Consider the following 25,724-nt stretch of genomic DNA (forward strand, 5'->3'; position numbering starts at 1 on the left):
TTGTTATTCGCAGGGCTGAGTACTTCCTAAATCAAGCACAGGAATTAATATTTATTAGTGTAGGCACCAGCATTCGCACAGAGTCCCGGACGCGTGTGGAGCAGTAATGTTCGGCACAATTAAATGCAAGACCGCCGAGCTTGCAAGTAGTTTTGCGGTGCGTGCATGTGTGCAGGAATTACGCAACACGTATTTATTTTGGAAAAGGCCGCACGGCTTACTGGGGGTTCTCTATTGGGAAGTGCAGGGGTCATCTCTGGGTAAAAACCCGGGGACGCTTGAGCCCTGCCCATGCCATCCCCCCCATTCCTGCCCGTTTCTCTCTGTGTCAATATGAGAATATGTCCAAAAGGCCACTGCGGATGCCAGCCCACTCACCCCATTCCATCTGCAAGCCTGAATAATGCTGTCCTGGCTGGAAGGATGGGCTGCTGCCAACCTTCGACCCAAATTTGGAAACATCGCTCAGTATTGGCTGGGTTTTTACGGGCTGTATATTTTGGCTGTTACAGGCCTCGCAGTTGGAAAGTTTAAACGTTCAAATCCTGGTTGGCAGTCAACTCTATCATGAGCACGACTTTGGTGGGCAGTCAACAGTGGCCATCTTATGGAGCTCTTTGTTCTTATAGGGGTCCAGTGTTTTAATTGCTTACGAATATTTCCAATTATAAGCACTGGCTTGGCGATATTTGTGCAAAATAGCAGCATTCTCACTCTTCCATAACACCACTAGAATTAGCATTTCCATCAAAACTGTCTTCATGTGTAAGAAATGGTGATCATAATAACTCTTCGCAAATTATGCCATGCATTTAAGGTAATTTTAATTTGGTGTGAAAATAATATGAGTGTTTATTTACTAGGTAAGACTCATGCTGTTTTAATGATGCATATTATTACACCACCGTTTCTGATTATTCGGCTAATGAAGTAGAATTTATTAAAATGAGCATTAAGCAGATATGCACTTGTTAAGTAACATTACATTTTTGCTGATGATTGAATATTATTTAATTCTAAAACAGCGCAGTGCAACTTAACTTTACTGTTTTCTGGAGAGTATAATCTACTATCAAAAGATAAATACACAAGGCAAAAAATAACATACCAGTTTGTTTTTCCATGCCATTTAACATTAACACTATTTTATTTTAATTATTCGTAACTTTTGTGTAACAAGGCCAGATTTCTACACTTTGACCTTCAAAGCTTAGCGTTTGAAAATATGGAAATATGGACTTCTTGCAGTGATTAGTTTGCAGAAAGACGACGTGAAATTAAGCAACCACATGGCAATTAAATAACCAAAGTGGGAGGGGGAAAAAAATGGAGCAGCTGACTGAGGCCTAAATTCGCATTCGCCGTGCAGATACGAATACAAATGCGCCTAAAAATTAAACAATATGTTTCTGGACACATCGTTCTGAACAAAAAACCCCTTAGGCGTTTTGGATATATGCATTCTAAGAATGCTTACCCAGCTGTGAGAGTTTCCAAGGGAAGTAGAGCACAAGGAAAAGGGGTGGCGAGGTGGGTGTGGGGGGGGGGGGCGAGGGAAGGGGTGGGTGGGGGGCGAGGGGGGCATGCGGGGGGAGTGAGACAGGGAAAAAGTTGCCATTGTCACTTTCATTTATTTCCAATTCCCTAGCCTCATTTTGAAGCGAGATTTTTAGTATGTTCATATTTTTCGCGAAAATGTAGAGAGCTTTTTTCTAATACCAGGTCGCAGCCGTATAGGTGCGGAGCGCTTGCCAAGTGTTCGTCCGCGCAGTGTTTTTTTTTCATTGTAAATGGGGGATGCTGTGGAATATAGAACATGCAGCACTCATCGTACGTGCTTGTGTGTCGTGCTAATGTGCAAACTAAAGTGTACCCAGCCGGCCGTAGCTGTGGGTGTAAAATTTGACGTTGCATTCGGAAAGTTTCGCGAATTCAAACTCCAGTTAAAATGGGTCACTTCATCCACCTGATATGCTTGGGCGGCTGTGGGGTTGACTTTTTGCTCGCCACCGTGGAATTTCTACCGCTGGTTCAGAGCTGACATTGGAGAGGAGCGTTGCCCCCAGCGTTAGTCAGAAGTGCACCATCCGGTCACCACTTCTTCACTTTTTTTGCCAAAAATCTGATTGTAATCATAACAACACATGAAATAGTTTGTTATTAAAGCGATGTGTTTAGTACAGTTGGCTGTAGAATGTATTTGTGATTTAAATTGACCCGATTTTTTTTCATATTTGGATCAGTTTCCGGAATCTTAATGTGTGGCATCGCTGCACACATCCATCGAATGCTTGGTACATGCAAACACAAATTTTGGTTGCATTTATTAGGTCAGTGTAACTTTGAAATCGTCTATCTCCCAAAATGTATCAACCATATTTTGCCATTAGAATGCATACCGCTTGTTATCATATCAAGTTATTTGGCATGCATTTAAATGCCTAAATAAACAATTAATATGCCAATATATTTTCCCCGACAGTTCACAGTTTTTTCAAATGAAACGAGTGTACTTGGTATGTAAACCCACCTGGAAAATAGTGTAACGAGCCTGCAAAAATTCACACGCAACTATCAATAATGTGCCTCAATAGCAGGCGGTAAGTACTCCATTTATCTTGTCTTGCCGGCGCAATTACCGAGCAACAGACGGTTGGTCTGTGAGAAATCCTCCCGATTGTTCCGAATGTTGGAGGCTGAGTGGCGTTGAATCCTGCTTAGTATTTCCAGAGAGTCTACCTGGAGATACCTGGTGGTGTACATGACTTTTGCAGGCGCTCCAGTTTCAGCCCTCATGCCAAAATCTCGTGAATGGAAATTTGCCCAAATATCCCAATCGCAAGGATCCCCATGGTGAATAACACAACTGCAAAGTCTTGACAATAAGTAGGGTCACTGTTGGTAAATGATCAACACTATTTATTGCCATTAGCAACCTAACATTAACCGCACCTCCGTTGGCTACGTACGATGTAAAAGACGCTCAACATAGATACATAGCATCAATCGGAATCAATTCAAGGAACTTTACATAGCTCTGCATACAATATAAATGCATTGTATTGACTTACGACTATAAAACATTTCTTGCAATAGTCCTGTACACTATTAGGAAGAAGAAGAAAAAAAATAACACTGTGGGCTTTACTGTCTGCGGTTGTTCCGGTTTGAAAGCCATTTCAATGTGAAATGCAGAGCAAATGTGGCTAAGGCCACACACACACACACCTGTGTTTGTTGTTTCCCTCGTTCTCCCAGAGAATAATGGGTCGCAGAGTTACGTCTGGAACGTGTCTGAACACCGACGGCAAAAAAACGCGTTCGTATTGAAAGTGCTGTTTGTGCGATTATGGGCCGGTCGCGTAAGAGACACGTTCTCACCTAATGCTGAAACAATGCATGTCACTGGGGGACGTGAACGATATTAAAGCCGTCTTGCATGGATAATGTCCATATGCGCCCGCCTGGTTAGTGCTGTTGAAAATATAGTTTCTACGGCTTTTAAAACAATCCCTGAGCAATCCCTCATGTCATTCGAGCTTGCCACGATGAAGACAGCCCGCGTGTTTACCTGCTTTTATATGGAGTGCCTGTTCCCAACCATGGGAATGTGGAATTTTGGTCACCGAACAAGTGCTCTCAGCAGAAATGAGTGCTGCTTTTTGCAATAATACATTGTTTGCTTGTCTGAACTTTGACTGATGCAATCAGCGGAAATGAAGTGCACTTAAATACACCAAATAATAACAGAATTAATTGATAAAAGGCAGTGTCTCTTGCCGATCTGATTGCTCAAATGCACATAATAAAACTTGGAATCGTGAAGTTCATTCAAACTCATACATTGGGCCCGACGCAAGATACCTGCGACACTCGTTTATTTCCCAGCACCCATTGCAACACCTCTAATGGCGTGCGTTGTGTGTGCGTGCATTAACCCCCCCCCCTCCCCACCCTTGTCGACCGCGTGCAGTGGGAAGAGGTGAGCGGCTTCGACGAGACCATGAACACCATAAGGACCTACCAGGTCTGCAATGTGTTTGAGGCCAACCAGAACAACTGGCTGCGGACCAAATTTATCGAGCGCAAGGGCGCGCAGCGCGTCTATGTGGAGATGAAGTTCACCGTGCGGGACTGCAGCAGCATCCCCAACGTGCCGGGCTCCTGCAAGGAGACCTTTAACCTCTACTACTACGAGACCGACGGCGACGTGGCCACCAAGACCAAGCCGTTCTGGATGGAGAATCCCTACATCAAGGTGGACACCATCGCGCCGGACGAAAGCTTCTCGCAGGTGGACCTCGGCGGCCGGATGATGAAGATCAACAACGAGCTACGCAGTTTCGGGCCCCTCTCCAAGAGCGGCTTCTACCTGGCCTTCCAGGACTTCGGCGGCTGCATGTCGCTCATCTCCGTGCGCGTCTTCTTCCGCAAGTGCCCGCCCGTCGTGCAGAGCTTCGCCAACTTCCCCGAGACGCTCACGGGGCCCGAGAGCACGTCGCTGGTGATCGCGCGTGGCTCGTGCATCCCCAACGCCGAGGAGGTGAACGTGCCCATCAAGCTGTACTGCAACGGCGACGGGGAGTGGATGGTGCCCATCGGCGGGTGCACGTGCAAGCCGGGCTACGAGCCCAGCGGCGGGCGCTCCACCTGCAACGGTGAGTTTGCCGTGAGCCGCACACAGTGGTGTGTGTGTGTGTCAAAGGTGGCTGGGCGCGGTGTTGGTAACCCACCCCCTTCCCTCCTGTGCCGTGCCGGCCTTCGTAGGTGCTGCTCGCTTAACAGCACTTGCCCAAAAAGTCTGGTGAGGCTATGCGGGAGATCTTTGTCTTTGTTCCACGTGGTAAAAACAGTAAAGGATGGTGCTGTCTATAAGGGCTACTAACTCTGGTAGTGTTTTTTTTTCGGGGAAGCTTGAAGCCTCTTCTGGTGTCAGACCGCTTGACAAACAACAAGCGGTGTAGTTCTAAAATGCATCGGTCGAACTCGGCAGCACGATCGCATAAAAAAAAACATCTAAGTTGTGATATATTAGTGTTTGTGCTGTAGCCCACAAAACATCGTGAAGAGTAGACATTCTTGTTTTTTTTTTGTCTAGATTCATTGAGCCAAACGGGTAACATTGACAGTTTTTTTGTTGGATTTTAAATCGAGTCACAATGGGAAGGGTGCAGTATTTTTCTCGCCGTGTCCTCAATTGTGAATTTGCGGTGCATCATCCCCTCGTGTGTTGGAACGGCTCGCAGAAGGAGATTGTCACTGCACTTCAGGATTCCCTGCAAGCGATCTTATTTATTGACAAAATACAGGGCATGCGTTTGCACATGTCCTGGGACAGATCATTGTTTGCTGTATGGTTATTCGAACTGATATAGTAAAAATAAAACATGTTAGAGCTAAAATATGCCAGTTGAGGTAAAAAATAAACGATTTAATGTAATTGTGGTTCATGCAGTCTATGTATGTTGAACGTCATTCACGCCGTACGCAGCCAACTGTGCAAGTCGGACATGCGGGAGAAAGACAACAAACTAAACATAATAAGCAGTTGTAAAGATGAGTTTCCATCTAGATGTAAAAGTGCGTAGCTCCTGTTGCTTCCTAATAACGGAAGAAAGAGCGTTCCAGATGGCCGCAGAAGCGCATCTGAAAGGGCGCGATGCAGTGATCGGGCTGAGACATCCACTCGCTTGAACAACTGGTTTTAATCCTGCATGGCTGCCCCGATTTGAACTCGGTTGGAACCAACTCCAATGCTATGAACTCTGAGCCCCACCTGGCTACCTAGACAAAAAGAAATGTTGTGAGTTTACATCCCAGGCAGGGGCAGATTCAGTTCATCGATCATCCTGGGTCAGTAAAATAAATAACCACATTGTGGGACGTCGGCTGTGATGGTGTTCTCAAAAGACTGGCACCCCACCCTGGCAATGTGGATTTTTTTCACTGGCTTCTAAATTTCTGAAAAGAATGAGAGCCTTGCTATTGTTGCTCGTTCTAACATGGATGTACTTCAATGTTACTTGATATCCGGTGTCCTGACAGTCTACACAATGCAATGGCAGGTATTTATTTTTCAAAATGTTCCTTTCTCTGTACATGTGACTGTGCGTTTCATTGAACGTGTGGCTATTTTCTGTGTACAGTACGCTCTAATGTAAACGCTGTATCAAATGTGTCTGCTTTTAAAGAACTGTTTTGGAATCGAGCTTAAACGAATGGGGATTACCTGCCAAAACCCTCTGCAATATGTTATGGTATGTGTGTGTGTGTGTGTCCACATATGTTGTGTCTGCTGTACCTTCACCCACACTATTTATAGTTTGATGTCTCACTCGGGGGCCGCTTGTATTTTGACTTGTCTGTTCCTATATCCGCGTGTCACTGTGCCGCTATATTTACGAAAACATTTTTTTTAAGGACACCCGCTCCACAAGATTAAAATGTCACCTTTGAATTTATGGCCACAGTGACGACGCAGGGTCACATTCGAAAGCAGTTATAAAAGTGTGTGGTCTCGACGCATCGCACGATAATAACTTCACGAGTTGAGGGAAGAGAGAGAGAAAAAAACGGCAAGACAAATTGCCCATTACTGAAAGCGAGAATTTTATATTTTATGTGAAAATGAAAATACGGTAACATCATTGCAGGGTCGTTTGGCGCAACTTCTGCTGAATGTAAAGAATGAGAGAAAGGGCCAGGGATAGAGCTGGCCACTTAAAATTCACTGATGTCATGAATACCAAACATATGGATGCAATGCTGTCTGGAGCTTTAATAGCTTAAGCCTGGTGTGCTGTAATCTGTTTTCATGAAATTATTGTATTCAGCCTTTTGTTCTCCACGTCAGCTAGAGTGTTCATAGGTTACAAACAATGCTTTGTAACACACCATTACATCCCGATGCAACAAAACTCCTCTTATCCGCAACGCTATTACCCTTTTATCTGCAGGATAGTGTAGGATCTGCAAAACCTCCTGTCATTTCCCACCGATAAGTTGAAGCGACTTCACGGATAATGGTGTCCGTGACGTTTGTTTTCATGTCACTGCGGATAACAGGAGTTCTGCTGTCGTTAATGTACTACACCATGCCAGAGATGCTTAAGTGGCCAGCCATGCTAACGCACCTGTAATCAGGTAACCGTAGAGGTGAGGGTTGATGGACCTCGTGTCGATGGAGCCAGCAAGCGCTGCAGGGTGCAAGCTGAGGATGTATATTTCCGAACTACCTCGGCAGTGTGAGTTAACCCTTCGTATATTTACGCATGTTTTATACTGAGATAATACTCAATGGATTGGCCAAACCTGTCACGGAAGACCCTCCTGACAAGGTAGCCCTGGGGAATTGGTGAGGCTTTAATGGTTAACGTCGAGGGAGCATTGCCAATGCGTAGGTTTTCGCACTTGTGTCGTACAGCTCCCCGATGTCTTTCCGCGTTGCGCCACAAGTTGTTTGGCGCATCATCCGACGTGTACCTCCGCGTGCGCTGGAAGCTTCTTCAGCTCACCCCCTGAAGGGTTGAAACATCAGACACCACTCCGAGCAACGTGACGCAGTACAAAGCCGGAGACATATTATCTCCAGCGGGCATTGGGCATTATCAACGAGGAAGGGGGTTAAGGGTTGAAGCGGTGATGTTGTTTTACAATAGCCACCGTTGCTCTCATTCAGCACAAAGCCGTTCGTGCAAAGGGGAGGGATTGTGGCGTTTTAATCCGCCTTTTGTTTTATGGGAAACTGGATAGTATTTTTTCATTGCGCGACTCTTCACGACATCGCCACCGTATCACGCACGTCTGATAGAAACGCTGGCCAATGTCTCAAAGTGCCAATGTGCTCAACTGGCGGTCGTGGCAAGGCGAGTTTTTCCCACCCACCCCATCGCATCTGCGAAGCTGTTCTGTTTTTAAGCGTGTGCGTAATGCACGTGCTGCTTCGGATTTAACGCGCCTGCTAGTGCAGCGCCTTGGGAACTGCGAACAGCCCTTCAAAAATGTGCCAGTGCACGGAGAATAGCAACGCTGTGCACTAAGAAGGGGCCGAACTTCCGTTACTTATCCCTCGCCACGGAGAAGCCCCGCAGTTGTGTGATCTCACCGAGACTCCTTGGGGCAAAGCGTGAATGTGGCCGGCTAGTTGAGCTCGTGGTGAACATTCCACACTTCTATGGCACGAGACAGTTGTATCGTACTGTTAGGTTTTTTCGGTAAAGTCACGTAGGTAAAAAAATTGAATTAAAAGTTAATAAAAGTAATAATGGAAATAAAATTAAATAGTAATTTGCAGTAAATTTAGCTGTGACGGTCCCACCTGATGACGGAGACTTGTGTTGCCTCCGAAACGTCGTGATTTATTATTTTATTTTATTTTCATTATTACTTTTATTAACTTTTAATTTCATTTTTTTTTACCTACGTGACTTTACCGAAAAAACCTAACAGTATGAATCCTTGCAGTCACGAAAGCTTCAAATCTAGAAACAGTTGTATAGGTAGAACTAAATACATTTGGCAGGATAACGCGATTGAGATGATAATATACATGGCATAATAATATTTTCATTGCATTTTGCGTCATTCATGCTAAAAGCATCCCATAATGCTGTACATTAATTATATATAAGAACCAAATCCCAAATAAAGCCACAACCAAGCAAATGAAAACCCTACTACAAAGCAACATTAAAAAGAATAGCGATATTTGTGGACATTTCGATTTAAAGCTTTCGTGACTGCAGGGATTCATCTTCTTGGTTCTTTCGGTAAAGTCACGTAGAAGGGAAGTAATAAAACAATAAAAATTAAACATAATAAAATAAAATAATTCCCACGACGTTTCGGCTACAACGCAAGCAGCCGTCTTCAGGTGAAGAATGGCAGTGTCTCATTCTTCACCTGAAGACTGCTGCTTGCGTTGTAGCCGAAACGTCGTGAGAATTATTTTATTTTATTATGTTTTATTTTTATTGTTTTATTACTTCCCTTCTACGTGACTTTACCGAAAGAACCAAGAAGATATGTGGACATCTCCATAGCTATGTGAAAGTCGTGCAACTTTTTTTTTCAAGAAGATGGAAAATTGCTTTGAAATGTTACACCCTTATTGTCAATTCATACCCTCCAGGACTACTCTCTAGCTTTGTGTCCGATCACACTTGCTTTCAAATATGTAAATAAAAATGTTATTGTCATCGGCAAAGCTTTAAAGACCACAACAGAGATTGAAACCTATTACATACGATGTTAAATAAACCATTTACGCGAGTCAGTCGATGAGATCCCGCATTTCGAGTCGGTGTTTAGTTGAGGATTATTGTTAACGGAAGTTATGGTGAGGGTCAGTATTAACAGTATTAAAGTTAGGTTACATTTAGTATGATACTAAACTAGTATTATTCATGAGAACAATTATTAATGCCAATCGGAAAATGTTCCGAATCAATATTTACGTGTGTTTGTGTGGCAGATTGAAACACAACAAAAACACTCGTGCAAATTCACTTAGAACAAAAGTTTATTATCGTATTCCAGGTCATTAGGGAAAGAAGGTGATATTGGGTGTAATTAGTGCTCACCAGCAGAGGGAACATGCCTTTGGGCAAAGGCTTAGGAATCCGTGTGCGGATGTGGGTTTGTAATCAAATTTACCCTCGAGCTTGTGTGTGCTTGCACGAATGACCATTTGTCTGTGTGTGTTTTTTATGTAGACAGTCTATCTGTGTGTGTCCCCCCCCCCCCCATATTACTCCCCACTCCCCTCCTCATACTGCCGCTCCCAGCCCCCTACAACCGCCTCCTCCCGCCTCCTCCTTGCATTTGTCGATGTTAAAGCTCCCGTGACACCCGTGACAATAACAGGCGCCAAATTGGCCCAACTTGGCTCTAAGTTATATCCCGCACTGCTGCCCCCCCATTGTGTTATCCAGAGCCGCATACGTTGAACTGCGCCCGGAGTGTGGCGGGCAGTGTCTAGGAAGTTGCATCACATCGCGCCTTGTGCGCCGCACTGGACTATTAGACGAGATGTCTGTGTACGGAGCGAGAAAATGAAGCGCATTGTTTACCTGTTTACGGTCGGCCAAAAATCGCAGTGCAACAAAAACATCCATTTCAACCACGGCAACTGCCGGTGCGAAACTGCTTAGCATTTTGCTAATGTTGACGGTTGTCGTGCACTGACAGGTAGCCCCGGCTGGTTGGAAAGAAGAGGATGGTTGAGGTCCCCAAGGAGCAGCAGTCTATTCTGTTTTAAATAAAGCGATGCGCGCGTGATCATTTTGCTAAACATGCACGTGCCACGTATTGAATCTTAATTATTTGTGCCTGCGTGTCATGCATGTGTGTGTATGTCATAGGGGAGTGGTTGTATTGCGGTTAGTGCACTGTGCTATGATCCCGGCGACCCAAGTTCGATTCCCGCTCACGGCCAACACCGGTGACGATTATCTGAACCGGTCCCGGGCCCTCCCCTCGATCGAACGAGCCTCAAACGAGCACCCGGTGCGGTGTGTGGTAAACATCGCCACTGGGGATACAAAGACGGCCGGGCGTGGTGTTCGCCCCTCACGCCCTCGTGTCCCGTTCCGGGCTTTATAGGTGCTCGCTAACAGCACTTGCCCCTACAGTCTCTTAAGGCTTTTCCCGGGGATATTTGTATTTTTTTGTGTCATCGGGTGGTTATGGGTGAAAGGGCTCGAGAACGATCGATGGCTTCAGCTTAAGGGTATCCACGTGCGTGTTTAATATTAAATGAAGAGGAGACATTAAGGAACTTTAACAAATGATGTCCGAGAGAAGTTTGCAAAATGTGAACGCCATATTGCGCTATAGATTCTCATGAAGTGCTTGCAGAAGTGATTTGAGAATTTAACCCCGCCCAATGAATTATGCTGTATTGGCTATGCATTTAAATTGCGGGGTCGTGCAGTGGTTAGAGCACTCCGCTAAAAGAGAGAAGTATCTTCTTGGCTCTTTCGGTCAAGTCACGTAGAAGGGAAGTAATAAAATAATAAAAATAAAGCATAATAAAATAATTATCACGACGTTTCGGGCCACTACTTCCCTTCTACGTGACTTTACCGAAAGAACCAAGAAGATGAATCCCTGCAGTCACGTAAGCTTTAAAAAGAGAAGGATGTTAGTTAAAATGTGTCTGAGTCGGCCTACACATCCCTACAACGTATTAAAAATGAGTACCACTCTGTATTCATCATGTGGAGAACCTGGCCCCATCAATAGAAATGCACTCTGCTCCACGTTCATGTGAGCCACAGACACACCTGCATAGCTTGCATTATAAATGTGGGAAAAGGTAAAGGTGTAGTCCTGCCCAATCCCACTGTTGACTGGGCTCTCAAGAGCCCCTCTAGACATCTTGGAAGAGGTAGAAGTACCCACACTTTACCCTACTGCACGTGACTTGCCAAATGCCTAACTGTGGTGCACCCATTTCATCTTCTGGGTGGACAGAGACGTGGTGAATTTAAGAAAAACGTTCCCGTTGTTTCAAAACGCCACACCGGGAGATGGAATCGAACCGAAGTCCCCTTGATTGCAGGTCTAGCGTGCTCACCATTGCAGCATCAGGCAGTCTATGGTTAAAATTATGTACATTTTTAAACGTGTTAAAATGTGATAATGCTTAAAGATCATCTACTTAAAAAAATGGAAGATTTATTTTGTTTCCTGTAATACTTTATTTCCCCCCTTCAGTTCTTAGATAAATGACATGCATTGCATCTGTGCCACGAATATATATTTTTGTCCATCCAAACCAACACGAGCACTCCCGGCTTCCTAAAGGGGCATGACCCAAGATTGCAGCAATTTCGAGGGCGGCTTTGGCGTGAAAGGAGAAATTGCAAAGGGGGCAGCAGGGGTGCCAAGCAGGAGCCATTGGGCCCGCCCACCCCAAGCATTGTCCCCCTCCTAAAGGAAACCACGTGTGCATTGGTGCGACTGCACTGTCCGTATAATCCCCGGCGAGGAGTCGTAATCACTCGTGCGGCGGGGGGGGGGGGGGATCTTTGATTTAAGGTGCCGCCGAAAACTGGCATTTGCTCCGCCCCACCGCATCTGTCTTTGACCTGCCAAGCTTGCCTTTGATGGCGAGCAAATTTGGCTTCACCCGCCCCTTGTTCAGTGTTCCCCTGCCCGCCCGCCCGCCCGCCCGCCCATCTATATCCCTCTTCTCTTCAATCAAAAAAAAAACCTGCCCCACAGAACTCCTCCGCCACCCTCGGAAAACCCTCTTCAGCACCGGGGAGGGGGACATATGGGGTCTATTGTCGGACGCGGACAATGTGACGGACGGCTTTAACAGAATTCGCCGTGAAGGGTGCGGCCCGTGGCTCGCTCAATTCTAAGCCCCGCGTGCTTTCTCTCTCTCTCTCCCTCCCTCCGCAAACTCACAATTGGCCGTACACTAATTTACGGCGCTCACTGTGGCGGCTAATTGGCGCATACTTAGGGAAGGAGTGCGGCCATCTGTCTGCGCTTCTGCGCCCACAAAGGCCCTCTGCCCCGATGATGTTTTGCCTGCTCCAAGGAGCCATTGGATTTGCTTGCCCACAGAGTTGAAAAAGAGATTGCGCTGCCACCGTGGGTTGAAGTTGCACCCCGCTTGAGAAAGCGCGGCGCAAGGTGTCCTGGACAAGTAGGAATTGACGAGATGGTATCGAGGAGGTGAGCAAGGAAATGTACGTTGATCTCTATTCGCGCAGTCGGCTATGTACGGTGCGAAAGAAGTCCAGCTGTACATGCATGCATACACGCGTGCATTTAGAGCGTGTGTGCATATTTGTGGAAACATCCATACATTTCATGCGCATTGCATTTTTATTAGTGACCATTCAAGAGAATAATGTTCGTGATATTTACGGACATTTGTAGTGACATAGAATCGGTCACTTAGCAGCATAGCGCTTGTTGCTGGCAGGGAAGGGGATCTGCAGTTGCAGCAACCCTGACTGAGAGCAGGTCACGCGATAGACCAGAGAGAGGGATATCGGGTGAAGGTTACAGAAGGCGCACGTGGGGGAAGCTCGGGAACCCGCTGGTAGGTTCTAGAGAGGGGGCGTGGCCGGGGCGGAGCCAGGCCACGCTGGGAGCATAAAAGGGGGGCCCTGAGCGAGAGCTCGGGGCTGTCGTGTGGAGTGGGATCCCATCGTACTGCGGGAGTCTTCGTCACCATGGCCGTCTTCACCATCTCGGCGTCGTCAGTTAGGCAGTCTGCCAGCAGTGTAGTTGCTAAACTGTGAACTGTTGAGGCTGTTAATAAGCAGAGTGCCTCCTACTCTTAATGTCTCTGAGCCAGTCACTACACATTTATGATCTTCAATATTTAATGGCTTAAGATCAGAAGCTGTCACTGAACAGTCCGCCTTTGCTGTTTAAATAATGGCCACAACGGCCCTCCACTTTTTATGGGGTTTGGCTTGTGTCATGGTCACTTGGTTAAATCTAAGGATTTATACCAGAATGCTTGAAGGGAATAAGCATGGACGTATTGCAGCGTGTGTGAGTGCCAATGCTCGTTGGTGTGCATGTGTGTGGATACTTGCAAGCGTGTGTGTGTGTGTTGTGTGTGTCTGTGGAGTTGGTCATCTCAGTCGGTCAACCCATTGCACATGGGTCTGTCCAGTGACCTCCTGCCAGCAGGCGTTTGCCACTTCACGCGGCCTTAAAGTGCACATAGCCTGGCACAGACGCCGTGGCGACGTCACCGCCACTTAGTGGCAAATGGTGGTTGTTGTTGTTGTTTGGGAGCTGGCCACGCCACGTGCGCCGTGCCGGTCGCAATAGGTGCTCGCTAACACCAGCTTCCCCAACTATGTGTCCAGCTGGGCCACGCAGAGGGGATCTTTGTCTTTTGTGCACATACATATGTCTGGTCAGCATACTTGGCCTGGAAGAGTGGTGGTTTGGTGGTTTATTCTAGATTTGAAGCTTTCGTGACTGCAAGGATTCATACTCTTATGTTTTTTTCGGTAAAGTCACGTAGGTAAAAAATAAAATAAAAATTAATAAAAGTAATATAAAAATAAAAAATCACGACGTTTCGGAGGCAACACAAGCTTCCGTCTTCAAATGGAACATAACAAAGGCTCCGTCCTAGCAGCAGCCTCAGCCGCACCAACCTTATCATAATAAAAAACTCCCACCCGGGGGCCTACCCTGGCTCCTCCCCCCACAACCAGTATATGTACAAGTTCGGGTCTCTTTGAATTTCTCTTTACTTGATACAGAAATCGTGCTGTGACGGTTCCACCTGAAGACGGAAGCTTGTGTTGCCTCCGAAACGTCGTGATTTTTAATTTTTATTTTACTTTTATTAATTTTAATTTGGTGGTTCATGTACTACTGCGCATTATTGGAAACATGGACCCTATTCGTGACTATGCCAATCTGTGAGCATCCCTTAGATTTGCTCGATCGAAATTAGCATCCGTTAAAGCAATGGTTGGGAAAAACAAAGAATGACGGGCATGGTTCTGGCCACGCCATCCGATCTTGCAGCATACACGACATCGTGTGTCCTTGCCACAACACGCCTTGGTATGCGTGTTCATTCATATCGAACTAGCCAAGCGCACGTGGGATTCGAAATAGTACTCGGATCATAGCAAATATAATCCACTGTTTTAAGCAGGAATACATTGGACAGAGTGCTAGTCTTGTGCAGTCGCCTAAATGTCCATATGGAATTTTAACAAAAATTTACGTTTGGACAAAGATTCCCCAGTTTGCGTTGTAGATCGTAGGAACAAGTCCTTAGCTGAGATACATACGCACGCGCCTGCGTACGCACACACGCACACACACAGACATGCTCTCTATCCTCAGTCCAATGATAAAATGCGAGTCGGGGCAGGAGGGGTGGGGGGCTCGTCTCTGTGCTTGAGTAATTTATTCACATTTGCCGTCTGGTGCAGAAGAGACGCATTGTATAATCATAACCCAGCGGCACATGAGCACTGTAATTAAGAGCCTCCCACAGACGGCGCACACACAACATTGGTCAATCAGTCGAGTGAAGTGACCTCAAATTAACTCCACGGAATTGAACTTGGGCATCCCAACGGTGCCAGGCGCGGTGCAGTAATACCAGGGTAGGCATTCCAAGCTGTCTCTGCCTCAACGTAATAACATTGCTTATTTCCCAACCGGCATTAAAAGGTATTGCCTTTGGCCAAACACTTTGCCATGTGTGTCCCTTTAATTATACTTGATTATAACATGTTTAATGCGTTTAATTCGAACTTATATTCCACACTCAGAGCTGCATCTGCATGTTAGCTTCAGAAGCTAATGATCACTATTATACAATTCCACGTGGATTTGCGTCGAGTTTCTTTGCAGGTCTTTCCCACCTTTGCATTTAATCAATCACCCAGTCCAAGCAGGGCTGGTAAGCAGCCTCAATTGCCCATATCCATTAGCCCAGCTTGAGTTGAATAATGGCTCCGTACACCCGCATGCATTTTGCCTTTGCAGGTGTTTTGTGTATTTAATTCACATTTTGCCGAGACAAGGGTCTCGCTGTGGTAAAGTGTAAAACGTATATATGGAATAATCAAAGGGCACCAAGCGAAAGGTTCGGTTCCTTGAAAACATTTTGATCATTGCGGAAATGTGAAGTATGCCCCATAATGGTACATTTGCAAATTGGAAGTTTTAATGCAACGTGTTTCCATGTCACCGTTGACCCAACGCTTAAAGTCAAAATCGGGAGGTTGCGAGTTCAATCCTGATCAGGAGTTTACTTGGCCAATTAAATCCCTCCCTGGTCTATACAATGTCTACTGCTCTGTGGGACCTTAACAGTGGCCGTTCAATGGATTATTCCTGGCCCCTTTCCTCAGAAATATGGATTTCCGGCAACTAGCTTTGGACTGGCATCGAAGATGAGCATCACCCCCATGCTCAATAGAGTTTGTAAGACGTTTCACACAATAGGACCTGCTTCTTCTATTGTTTGGATATAATCTTCCACAAAAATTAATATGAAATTATACTTATTTGGCTCTCAAATGTTGGGGCGGGGACTGAATTTATCCCAGTACATGAATGCAGTTTTTAAGTTTCAATTTTGGTGTTGGTGTCAGAAAAAACATTTAAAGGAAACTTCACTCTCGAGCTCGTGCGAGACCGATGTGCTTGCGTAGTGTTAAAGTTCTCGCCAACAACTCGGCTAGATACATGTAAAACTGCGCTGCCCTTTTGTTCATCGGAATTTGCAAATGAACACCAAGACACTACCGTGCATATACCGTCTTTAGGATTGCTAATTTGTAGGACCACTTAGATGTGCACGTGTGCATGGCGAGGAGTGGTGGCACGGCAGTTATCGCCGTTCAGATTTGACTGCATCATCGTTTGTCGGTGGATAATTGGCGTCTGTTGCCTTGGCATAGATCTGCCCGTTTGCCAGGAGGTAAAGATGCAGCCCTGCTGTTGCTTGCCCGTTCCGCTCCCGGTGGCAGAGCCTCCACTCGACTGAGCTAAAAAGTACCCCCTCTAGAGGGTACTTGGCCTACTCCTCCACCCTGGCCAGATGTCTCGGAAGAGGAGGTGGGAGCACCCACACTTTGCCCTGCCACACGTGACCTCCTGTCGTCGTTCCCATTTACACCGCTCATGATTGACTCGTGGAAATGGTTCCAGAGTAGACAATGGAGGCCAGTTGTTTGCGTAATGGGTTGCACCATTCCAACCCATGTCATACTAACCTTAATAGTTCAGTCATGCCACTTGCCCCCGCAGTCGGTCCAGGCTAAACGCAATATATTTGCATCTTTTGTTTTTTTTTACGCGAGTGTGCACGTGTGTGTGTGTTTGCGTGCACGCGCACTTACATGCGTGAGTGTGGCTGTGGTGGATTTCTTTGCGCGTGTTTGTGTGTGTATGACTTTATTTCTTTTTTTCTGTAAGCCATCACAGCTCTGAGCATTGTGTGTACCTTCTCGGTAATTAGCATTGGAAATGTATTGCTCGTGTTCAGTGTTTAAGGGGGTGATTAAGTGGCAAGCTGAAAATAGGTTCTTTTCACAGAGGGCCTGTATAGCCAGCATTCCCATTGAACTTCTTTCACAAGCAGAAAATGAGCTGTCAGCCTTAAGAGTTGCCTTAAAAGTGTACAAATGAGGTGCATAAGAAATTAGGCTCTTAGAAGTTGCCCTTTCTTCTGGCATCTGCAAAGGACCATGCATATGTTGCTGAAGTTCCTGAAGCCCCGAGCTTTTGGTGGCATCAGCATTTCAGAAAGGGCCAAGATCTGCTTGCAAGCCGCTGCTGTGCTTGGGTTTTTTTTGTGGACTTAAATAAAAAAAAGTATCCAGGCCAGATTGCCTTTAATCTCCTCCTCTTACGAATAAAGAAACACGTGGCGGCTGTTTCCCCCCCCCCCCACCCTTATTCTTTTTGCGATCGGGAGCTCAACATTTTGTTGTAGTGCACCAGGAAACAGCTTTTATTAGAAGCCAACAATGTGGAACAAAAACAGGTTTGATCGGTGACGTCATTGGCAGACTTTATGTAGCGATTGAAAAGCTTCCCCGCACGTACTTGTGTGTTGAATTTTTTTTGTACCGTACGTAGCCAACCGTGCTAATTCCATGGCTGCCTTGTTCAGAAGAAAGGTGAATTGCGGCATTGACGATTGAGCGCAATCCATAAAATAAGCAAAGTTTGCACATTTATATGATGAAGAAGAAAAAAAAACTTCAATTGAAGCAGCATACGTCGCTAATTCAAGTTTTCAAATTTCATTTATTAGGTATAGCCCTGTGAGCCATGCGACTCTTGAGCCGGGTGCAACCGCAACAAACAAAATATGAACAGAGATCATCTTAAAGCGACGAACGCGCAACAGAAACATCCTGGATAAACCAGCAAAAGGTGGCTAATTGACTTTGTCATACACAAAAAACCATAACTGAGCTCAGAGACATGCATGTCCAGGAGTTGAATCCAGGTACCACATGTGAAAGATGTGCAAACAAATGCCACGTGAACATACTCGATACCTATCTGTTGTACTGCTTATTTTTACTTGCTGTATATATATTGAAATGTATACTTTGCACACATTTGTAGATATCCTTCATCCACCCACTCTGAATCCAAGTGACAGGATTGATTCTAAGCATACCTCGACAAATCTGGCTGTAATAACTGCGGCGTACCACGATCAATGCGGTAAATATCACAGTGACCAGATTTACAACGTGGAGCACAGGTGACGATCACATGTTAATTTTAACATCGGTTTGAAAGCTGTAGTTTCTAGATGTCCTTGTACAGCAGGTTGGTGCTATAACAAAACCAAGGGGTCATTTGCATGACCCCGTCTGCAATATTCCTGCAATTCTTCTTGGAAGCCAAACCATGTAAACAGCCATTCACTAATTGTTGCTGCCCTTGGCCTAGCCAACGTTAATCACGAAGTTCCTATGTTAAATCCACTTGAAGGCGGTCGTGTTTATCGGGTACAAAGGTAGCCCTTTTCATACTTGGCATTTTCCAGACTTGTAACAGCACGGTTCTGTTTAACGTCGATTTTTTTTGGTGCTTTTACTATGAAGCCAAGATGGCTCAAGGAAACGCCTTCAGATGGAATTTGCAAATCCTATGAATTGTTGCCGTAACTAAACCATCTTAATTACATAATTGTATGGGAGGAGCAGAAAAAAAGGGTTCCATGTGAATAAACGTTGGCAAAACGTTTGCCCGGTTGGACGTCTGTTCTATAGCGAGTGCCTATAATTAGCAACATGTGTGAGCAACGGTTAAAAGAAATGAATGAGAATTAATTAAACTTTGCCACATGAGTTTTTTGGAGCAACTCCACAATGTGTGTAATAATATGTATATACGTTTTTATTTATCCAGCAAAGTCTCGCCGAGTGTCAAGACTTTTGTATATTTGGATCTCTGGCCAATTTCTGAGTGACTATCTATGACTGATGAATACAACACAAAAAAAACGTTCCCCCGAGAGAAAACCAACACCTGTCACTGGATTACACCAGTAACGTTTGTGCGGACAGTCCATGCGCATAGTGTAGGTCAATCCACTGCAGGATTAAAGGTGTCCTCGCCATCTCTCGCGATCCTGCCATGTTGATGATCTATCTGGCACCTGCGCACTCACTGATTTCATGGCTCCCAAACTGCCAGCCCCAAAGGACGGTCCTCTCCGATACATTCCGTTATCTTGGCTGCCACTCAGTCGTTGTTCCTGGCCATTGCCCATGCCCGCTTACTATTTACGTGCGATTACAAATATATACATACAGCGACACGCAACTCAGTACACCTTCAATTAAAGGGAGATTTCGTGAATTTGCTAAGAAAAGGAATGCAATGTTAGACGGAGAAAAGCTGCAAACGGAAGAAAATACGCTTACATAAATGTTCATGCAATCTTAGAAAACGAATCTATAGAATAGGCGATAATTATTCTTTTGAATACACAGCACACAGCGTTAAAGTCAAAACACAACTATTTTAAGACATTCAGCTGTTTTGAATGAAATGTACGCTTATGGGTAGCAGCTGCATTAGATAAGGCATTGGTACACAGTATTCTTGTTACACTTGCATTAATTAGTTTTTGGCTTGACTCTTATCTCTTGCCATACTTCTTAATAAGCACAGTTGCTTATTTTTTTTGGCGACGGCTTTCTGTGAGCGCGCACGTGTGTGTGACATGTACAGTTGACGATAAATTGACACTTGAGTTCACGTATTTCATTGAGCCGTCGCTACGTTAGACACTGCACATTCCATTTCGGAGACACAGTGGAATGTGTGTGTGTCTCGGGACAAAAGCTGCAGATTGATCATAGTTCCAATTTCGAAATAATGATGGAGACGGGGGGAGCACAGGCGAGTGTGTCCGCGATAACCCGGATGGCATTGCCGCGAACAAAAAACCATTGTGTCTCGCAAGCTGGGTCTTCTCGCCACCGCATACCGTCTGCTATGACACAAGGATCCGAAGAAGCTTGGTCAATGACTGTAAAATAGCGCAAAGCTGAAAACCACACGCATGATCCTGTCGGGATTAATGTTTGGGATAACTCGGGGAGGGTGGGGAGAATGGAAAGGATGAGCACAGTCGAACAAACGCAAGTCTGAGCCGCGGTGACTCCTGAGAAACAAGCGAAAGGATGTGGGCAGGATGTGGTGGAATAGACGAGCGAAAAAAAAACAACTCTGAAAATTATTAACGCCGCCTCCATAACCGTACACGTATATATATGTACACTGTCGGGATGCTACCGTGGTGTCGTGGTTAGCACACGGGAGTTGCAATGCAGAGGTCAAGAGTCGGTTTCGGTTTCCTGGCATGGCAATTGAAATAATGGAGCGAGTTTCTTAAATCCCACTAATTCCCCCCAAAGTAGATTTTTTTTTTTTTGGTAAATTATCGTAGGAGAGGAAACAATCCACGGGTGTATTTTTTTTCCCATTAAGTTTGGTTAAAAACTTACGTGACTTGATGATTAAAATTGCAAGAAATATGTACTCAAATTTCCCCCCCCCACCCCCCGATTCGCTTGGTTGCACAATAAGTTCATGAAACGTTGCAATCTCGAATTCCTCGGCAGTGTTTCAGTCTACTAAGGAACGTTACGAGATACTTGGTAATTTATTTACATAAATGTCTGTCCACAAATTATCGAGGCTTTGATACTGGACAAATCGCCACCGAGGCAAAGCTACTCAATGCTAATTGTCATTTGCCCCAGACAATCATTCTACCAACGTGTTATAAAAAGTTATTATCTCATGAATGATTGTAACTGTATAGGTGAGTGCACATTATTATCCAATGACAGGTCTTTTTGATTGCAGTTCATTAATGGCGTTTGACATGTGCCACTGTAAATGAAAGGGCATAGCTCCGTAATATGTTTGGCGTAGAATCTGTGCCAAAGATCCTCTTGTGAAATTGACCATTCAGTGTCCAATTTAGTGCGATAAAGTCATGCTCGGTCTTGTTTTAAAATTCAAACCCCAGTCTTTTTATGATTGTTAAAGAGTCCATCACCTTTAATAAATGGCAAATGTCAAATTCCACTTTTTGGTTTTATCGTATCATACTGCAGTTAACACTTGTCCTTCAGAATCCATGAAAAAAGGTTGCTCTACTGCAGGGATCTGCAACCAAGATAATAAGAGGAGCCACTTTTTTATTCAATGAAAAAAAACTCAACATTTCAAGAGGCGCAATGCACGTGGTGAATCCGAGATGGTGGTTCGTAATAAATAACCTCATGAAGCAGTCCTCAAAGAGCCACGTGCGGACCCGGAGCCGCGTTCCTGATATTTAATCATTCGCCGCCAAATCCAATTGCTAACCCGCTTACCATTTATTTCTGAAGAAATTGTGCTCGCGTATTTTACGTACTGGATTTGTCAACCCTTTCCACCCCCGCACCCCCCCCCCCCCCCCCATATTATGAAATTATTCATTTCCTAGCAACTTTACCAACGATCGGTTAATTCGTGCAACAACTTTCCAAATTATTTTGGATGATACAAATGTAATCGTGCGTCTACTGCAGTAATTTACTAGGTTATTTAATTTTAGTTTGTCCTTCTCCTGATTTTCAGGCTTGCTTGCCGTGCCATCGCACTTGCAGCGTCACGTTTGTTGTCCACTCATTGATATGCTAATTTTTTTCTCTAACCCCCTCCCTCTCTCTGCCTCCTCCCCCCTCTGTCTATTTAAGGCCACCCCACAGAGACGATCACCCCTCTCTGTTACCTGTGTTGCTCTCTCTATGTATCTTGGTGATATCTGTCTACTTATTTGTCTGTCTATAGTTTTCTGGTTAGATTTTATTTCGCTATTTCATTATACCTGATGATGATTGCTTGTGTTGCAATCGAAACGTCGTAATATGCTATTATTTAATTTATTATTTTATCTTTAGCCGTGACTTAACCGAAAGAACCAAATAATAAGTTCAGAGATTTAGAGTTGACACACAGACAACTTATTTGTTCCAAGAGATTGAGTAAAACTATTAATAGAGGAACAACTCAGGAAGTTGAATGATTATCCTTGTACAATGCACGCTTACCCTCTTAGAGACCTTAGCCTTTGGCATAGAAATAACAAAATGTATCATTGTCCTCCCAATACATTAGCAGGCAATAGACTGAGGCTCCTGCCACTGCTGCATGTGTGTGTGTGTGTGCGAGTGAGCGTGCATGCCTGGACGTGTGTGAGAGGAGCGAGTGTGTTATTGTGAGGATACACCACTCCTGGCTTTGATTCTCAGCGGGAACTGGGCTACCTTTAGGTTACGTGAGCCTAAAATGACTTGCGTTTGAAGGGTGGGTTCTGGCATTACCGTAATGTGGTGATGCTATGATACACCGTACAATTTCTGATAACCATGATCATCTTATCGTACATTGTATGAAATTATCCTTACTCATTTTGTTCTTCTTTAAAACATAATTTACTGACAAGATACCTAGAACATTTCAAAATTCACTGATTAAAGTAGAGAAATTTCAAGAACAATACAATACACGTGAAATTCAATTACAAAGTTATGAAAAAATGTATATCTACGTGACTTTACCGAAAGACCCAAAGAGTATCAATTGTCACGTTGTAAAATTTGACGTAATTTCATATCAGGGAAAATGATACCATGGCAATCTGAATGGTGACACGAGATGGTAATCCAAAGCCGAATATGATGCTGACCATTTGAATCCATGTTTCACTTACTGGCCATAATAGGTGATCACAGATAACGCTTCATCGTGTTGGGTGGTACTTTGGGTAAAGTGCTTAACTCACATTCAAAAGACTGTGAATAAAATGTTAAATTCCAGACTGGGATCGACTCAGCCCACCTTCTCTCCAGTATTGAATACATAATCATCATTCTGTACTAACCGATTGGGGGACTGACTCTACAAATAGAATGTAATTTCATCTGCTCGCACAGGACTTACACTTGTTGTAGATGTGTATGTACACACTTTGACTTAGTGATATGTAACTCTGTGTATAATGTTAAGTGTTTGCCTGACCTTGTCCTATGAGTACAACTATTCAATCTCAAAAACTATATATTTTTTCGAGAACAAATTCGAATATATATAAATACTTGTGCACAATTGCAGCATTTTAGTATTTCTAGAAAATCATTAGAATTTGCATTGGTCACTCTGTCTATATTTGAGACTAAATTAAATACGTTACTTTCAGATTGTGATGAAAAGAACTCCAATTAAATTGTCAAAGAAGAGAGTAGTTTCAACCACAGGTTACCTTTGCGTTGTTTGGTGTGCTCATTGTGTGTGTTGTCTAACCTGTGCTATTTTTGAACGTTGCATTTGGTATGAAATTACTTCCTAAACTGAGATGATCTAAATTGCCCCTGTGTTCTGGCACTATGAGACACTGCATCGGAGGTACAGCATACATGATAATTAACGCCAATGATGATGATGAAAATTAGATTTAGATAGAAACATCCAGATGCTGCCAAGGTGTAGTATTTAGCACACCAGACTTGCAACACCAAGTTCACTAGTTCAATCAATGGGCAAGACTCTTTAATCCCCCTCTCATCTGTCCATCCAGCGATATAAATGGGTACATGACGGTTAGTCAATCAGGATGGTCATGTGTGATGGGTTAATGTGGAAGATACTTTCATCTGTTCTCACTTCTTCTCTTAGAGCCAGCATGGCAGAGTAGGCCATCTAGATGGGTCATCTGTGCGAGGCTTTTCGTGACCCCCATGTCACATGTACAGACGGAGCTGATTCATTGCCGTTTTCAATCTCGGTTAAAAAGGGTTGACAAACAGAAGCGACACAAACAAGACGGTGAATCGTGACAATTCGTAGGCCAATCTCGTGGAGGGCCCTATCAACACGTGCGTGTGTGCGTGCATGTATGCGCGATGTACACGCTCGCTCATTACACACGTGCGTTGTCGCGTTGCCTTTCTGTCGGTGTGCAGCGTGCCCCCTCGGGACGTTCAAGCCGCAGCAGGGAGAACACGAGTGCCAGCAGTGTCCGCCCGGCAGCCGCATGTCGTCCGTCGGCGGAACGAGCTGCGTGTGCCGCAACGGTCACTTCCGCGCCCCCTCGGACCCCCCGGACATGCCCTGCACCAGTGAGTGTCGCGGAATTGCATCGCACATGCCCCCCCACCCCAACCCCCGTCGCGCGTCACAATCATCCGCCCGTTATTAGCGGCGGCGTCGCCGTTCAGCCGCCGGTTACCGCACGCGTGCCCGGTTGCCTCGGGCGACCGCTTGCGTTATCGGCCGCGTTGAGTCGCCCCGAGAGGGAATGCGTTTGGGTCAGAGCCACGAGCAAAGTCGTCCCCTCGCAGTTCGAATGAGCAATGGGTTTGGGCCCTTTTCTCCGTTAGAGTCCCTGCGCCATTGGTGGAAATGGCAAACGCCGAATGGTGGAGGTTCATTCCTTGACCGGTTATCTCTGTCGTCTGTCCATGAATTGATACTTGTTTTATTGACCCGGAGTGATGATAGGTTTAATCGGCCGTCAACCAAGGCTTGAACTCGTAACCTTCCAATATGTGAGTTGGGTAACGATAACCATAGCCTCTCAGGAATTTATATATATATGGACATTTAGGGCATACATTGCTCTTGTAGATTTGACTGGGGGATGATCTGATCAGAGCAAGAAACTCGCAATTGGATGTTGGAATTTCAAATCCAGGTTGGGAGGCACCTCATCAACCTGTCGTTGTTGATAAAAATGAGCACCACTGTGGGTTGAAATAAATTCAAAGAATTTTCTCTTCACATGTATTAAAACATTGTCAGTTTGATCCTTTTGAATGCTATATCTAGCTCGTAATACAGTATACCCTTATTATTACAATACCTGTCTAACGTGTGTGTGGAAACACCTATCGAATAGATGCAAATATATAACATTCCTCTTATTTACATTTTTAAAATGAACACGTGCATCTGAACACACCTACAGATATAACGCTTCTTGAATGAGCATAATTTGAATCCATTAAATCAACCCACTGTAGCATCTGTTCTCGGCATTCAGCGATTGACCTTTTCCATTAACAATGGTCAGAAAATACTTTTACAAAGGGCCATGTCTATCTGCGAGGCATGGATCCTGCCCTATGCATACCACTAAATCCTTACCCTTGTCAAGGTGTCCAAGTCCTGTAGCTCTCAAGCGACCTTAGTTCTAGCCTCTAGGGCACTTTCGCGGGGATGGTTTTAAATTGCTTTGGGGCCGCCAACAGAATCTGCTTATAGTGCTCCCATCTCCCTCTGATCTGTTTCCATTTCTATCAAATGTGTATATATGTCCACCATACACAAACAAAATGTTGCTGCACCTTGCCTAACATGTCACTCTGGGTCCTTAAGAGCCTTAGGAGACTCTCATGGGTTCAGGTTTTTTTCTGATTGATTAAAGCACTCCGGCACATTGGCAATGATCCTTCTTTTCACGTGTCTCTGACAATTGTAACGGCACTTTGGTGCATGCTGAATCTGACCGGGTGATGCATTCGGCAGTCTTAGGGTCATGGGTTCAAATGCTTGTCGGCAAACGGCTCGTGCCCATCATCCTCAGGGGTTGATAAAATAGACACCACTTTGTTGGAAGTAAATCATATTTTCCCAGCTGGCTGGCTCCTGCCATGGGAACGAAACATTTCTGC

General features: G+C 44.9%; 1 protein-coding gene across 1 annotated transcript in view; it reads left to right on the plus strand.

Annotated features, from left to right (window-relative positions):
• Window positions 1–25,724, plus strand: part of LOC133352489 (ephrin type-B receptor 2-like) — a 141,525-nt gene that overhangs the window by 40,956 nt on the left and 74,845 nt on the right. The window contains 2 exon segments of the mRNA XM_061568167.1: window positions 3,974–4,658; window positions 24,015–24,170. Coding sequence (XP_061424151.1) covers window positions 3,974–4,658; window positions 24,015–24,170 — 841 coding nt within the window.

Source organism: Lethenteron reissneri, chromosome 40 (assembly GCF_015708825.2).
Source record: "Lethenteron reissneri isolate LAM-NWPU_2019-01 chromosome 40, ASM1570882v1, whole genome shotgun sequence".
NCBI lineage: Eukaryota > Metazoa > Chordata > Hyperoartia > Petromyzontiformes > Petromyzontidae > Lethenteron > Lethenteron reissneri.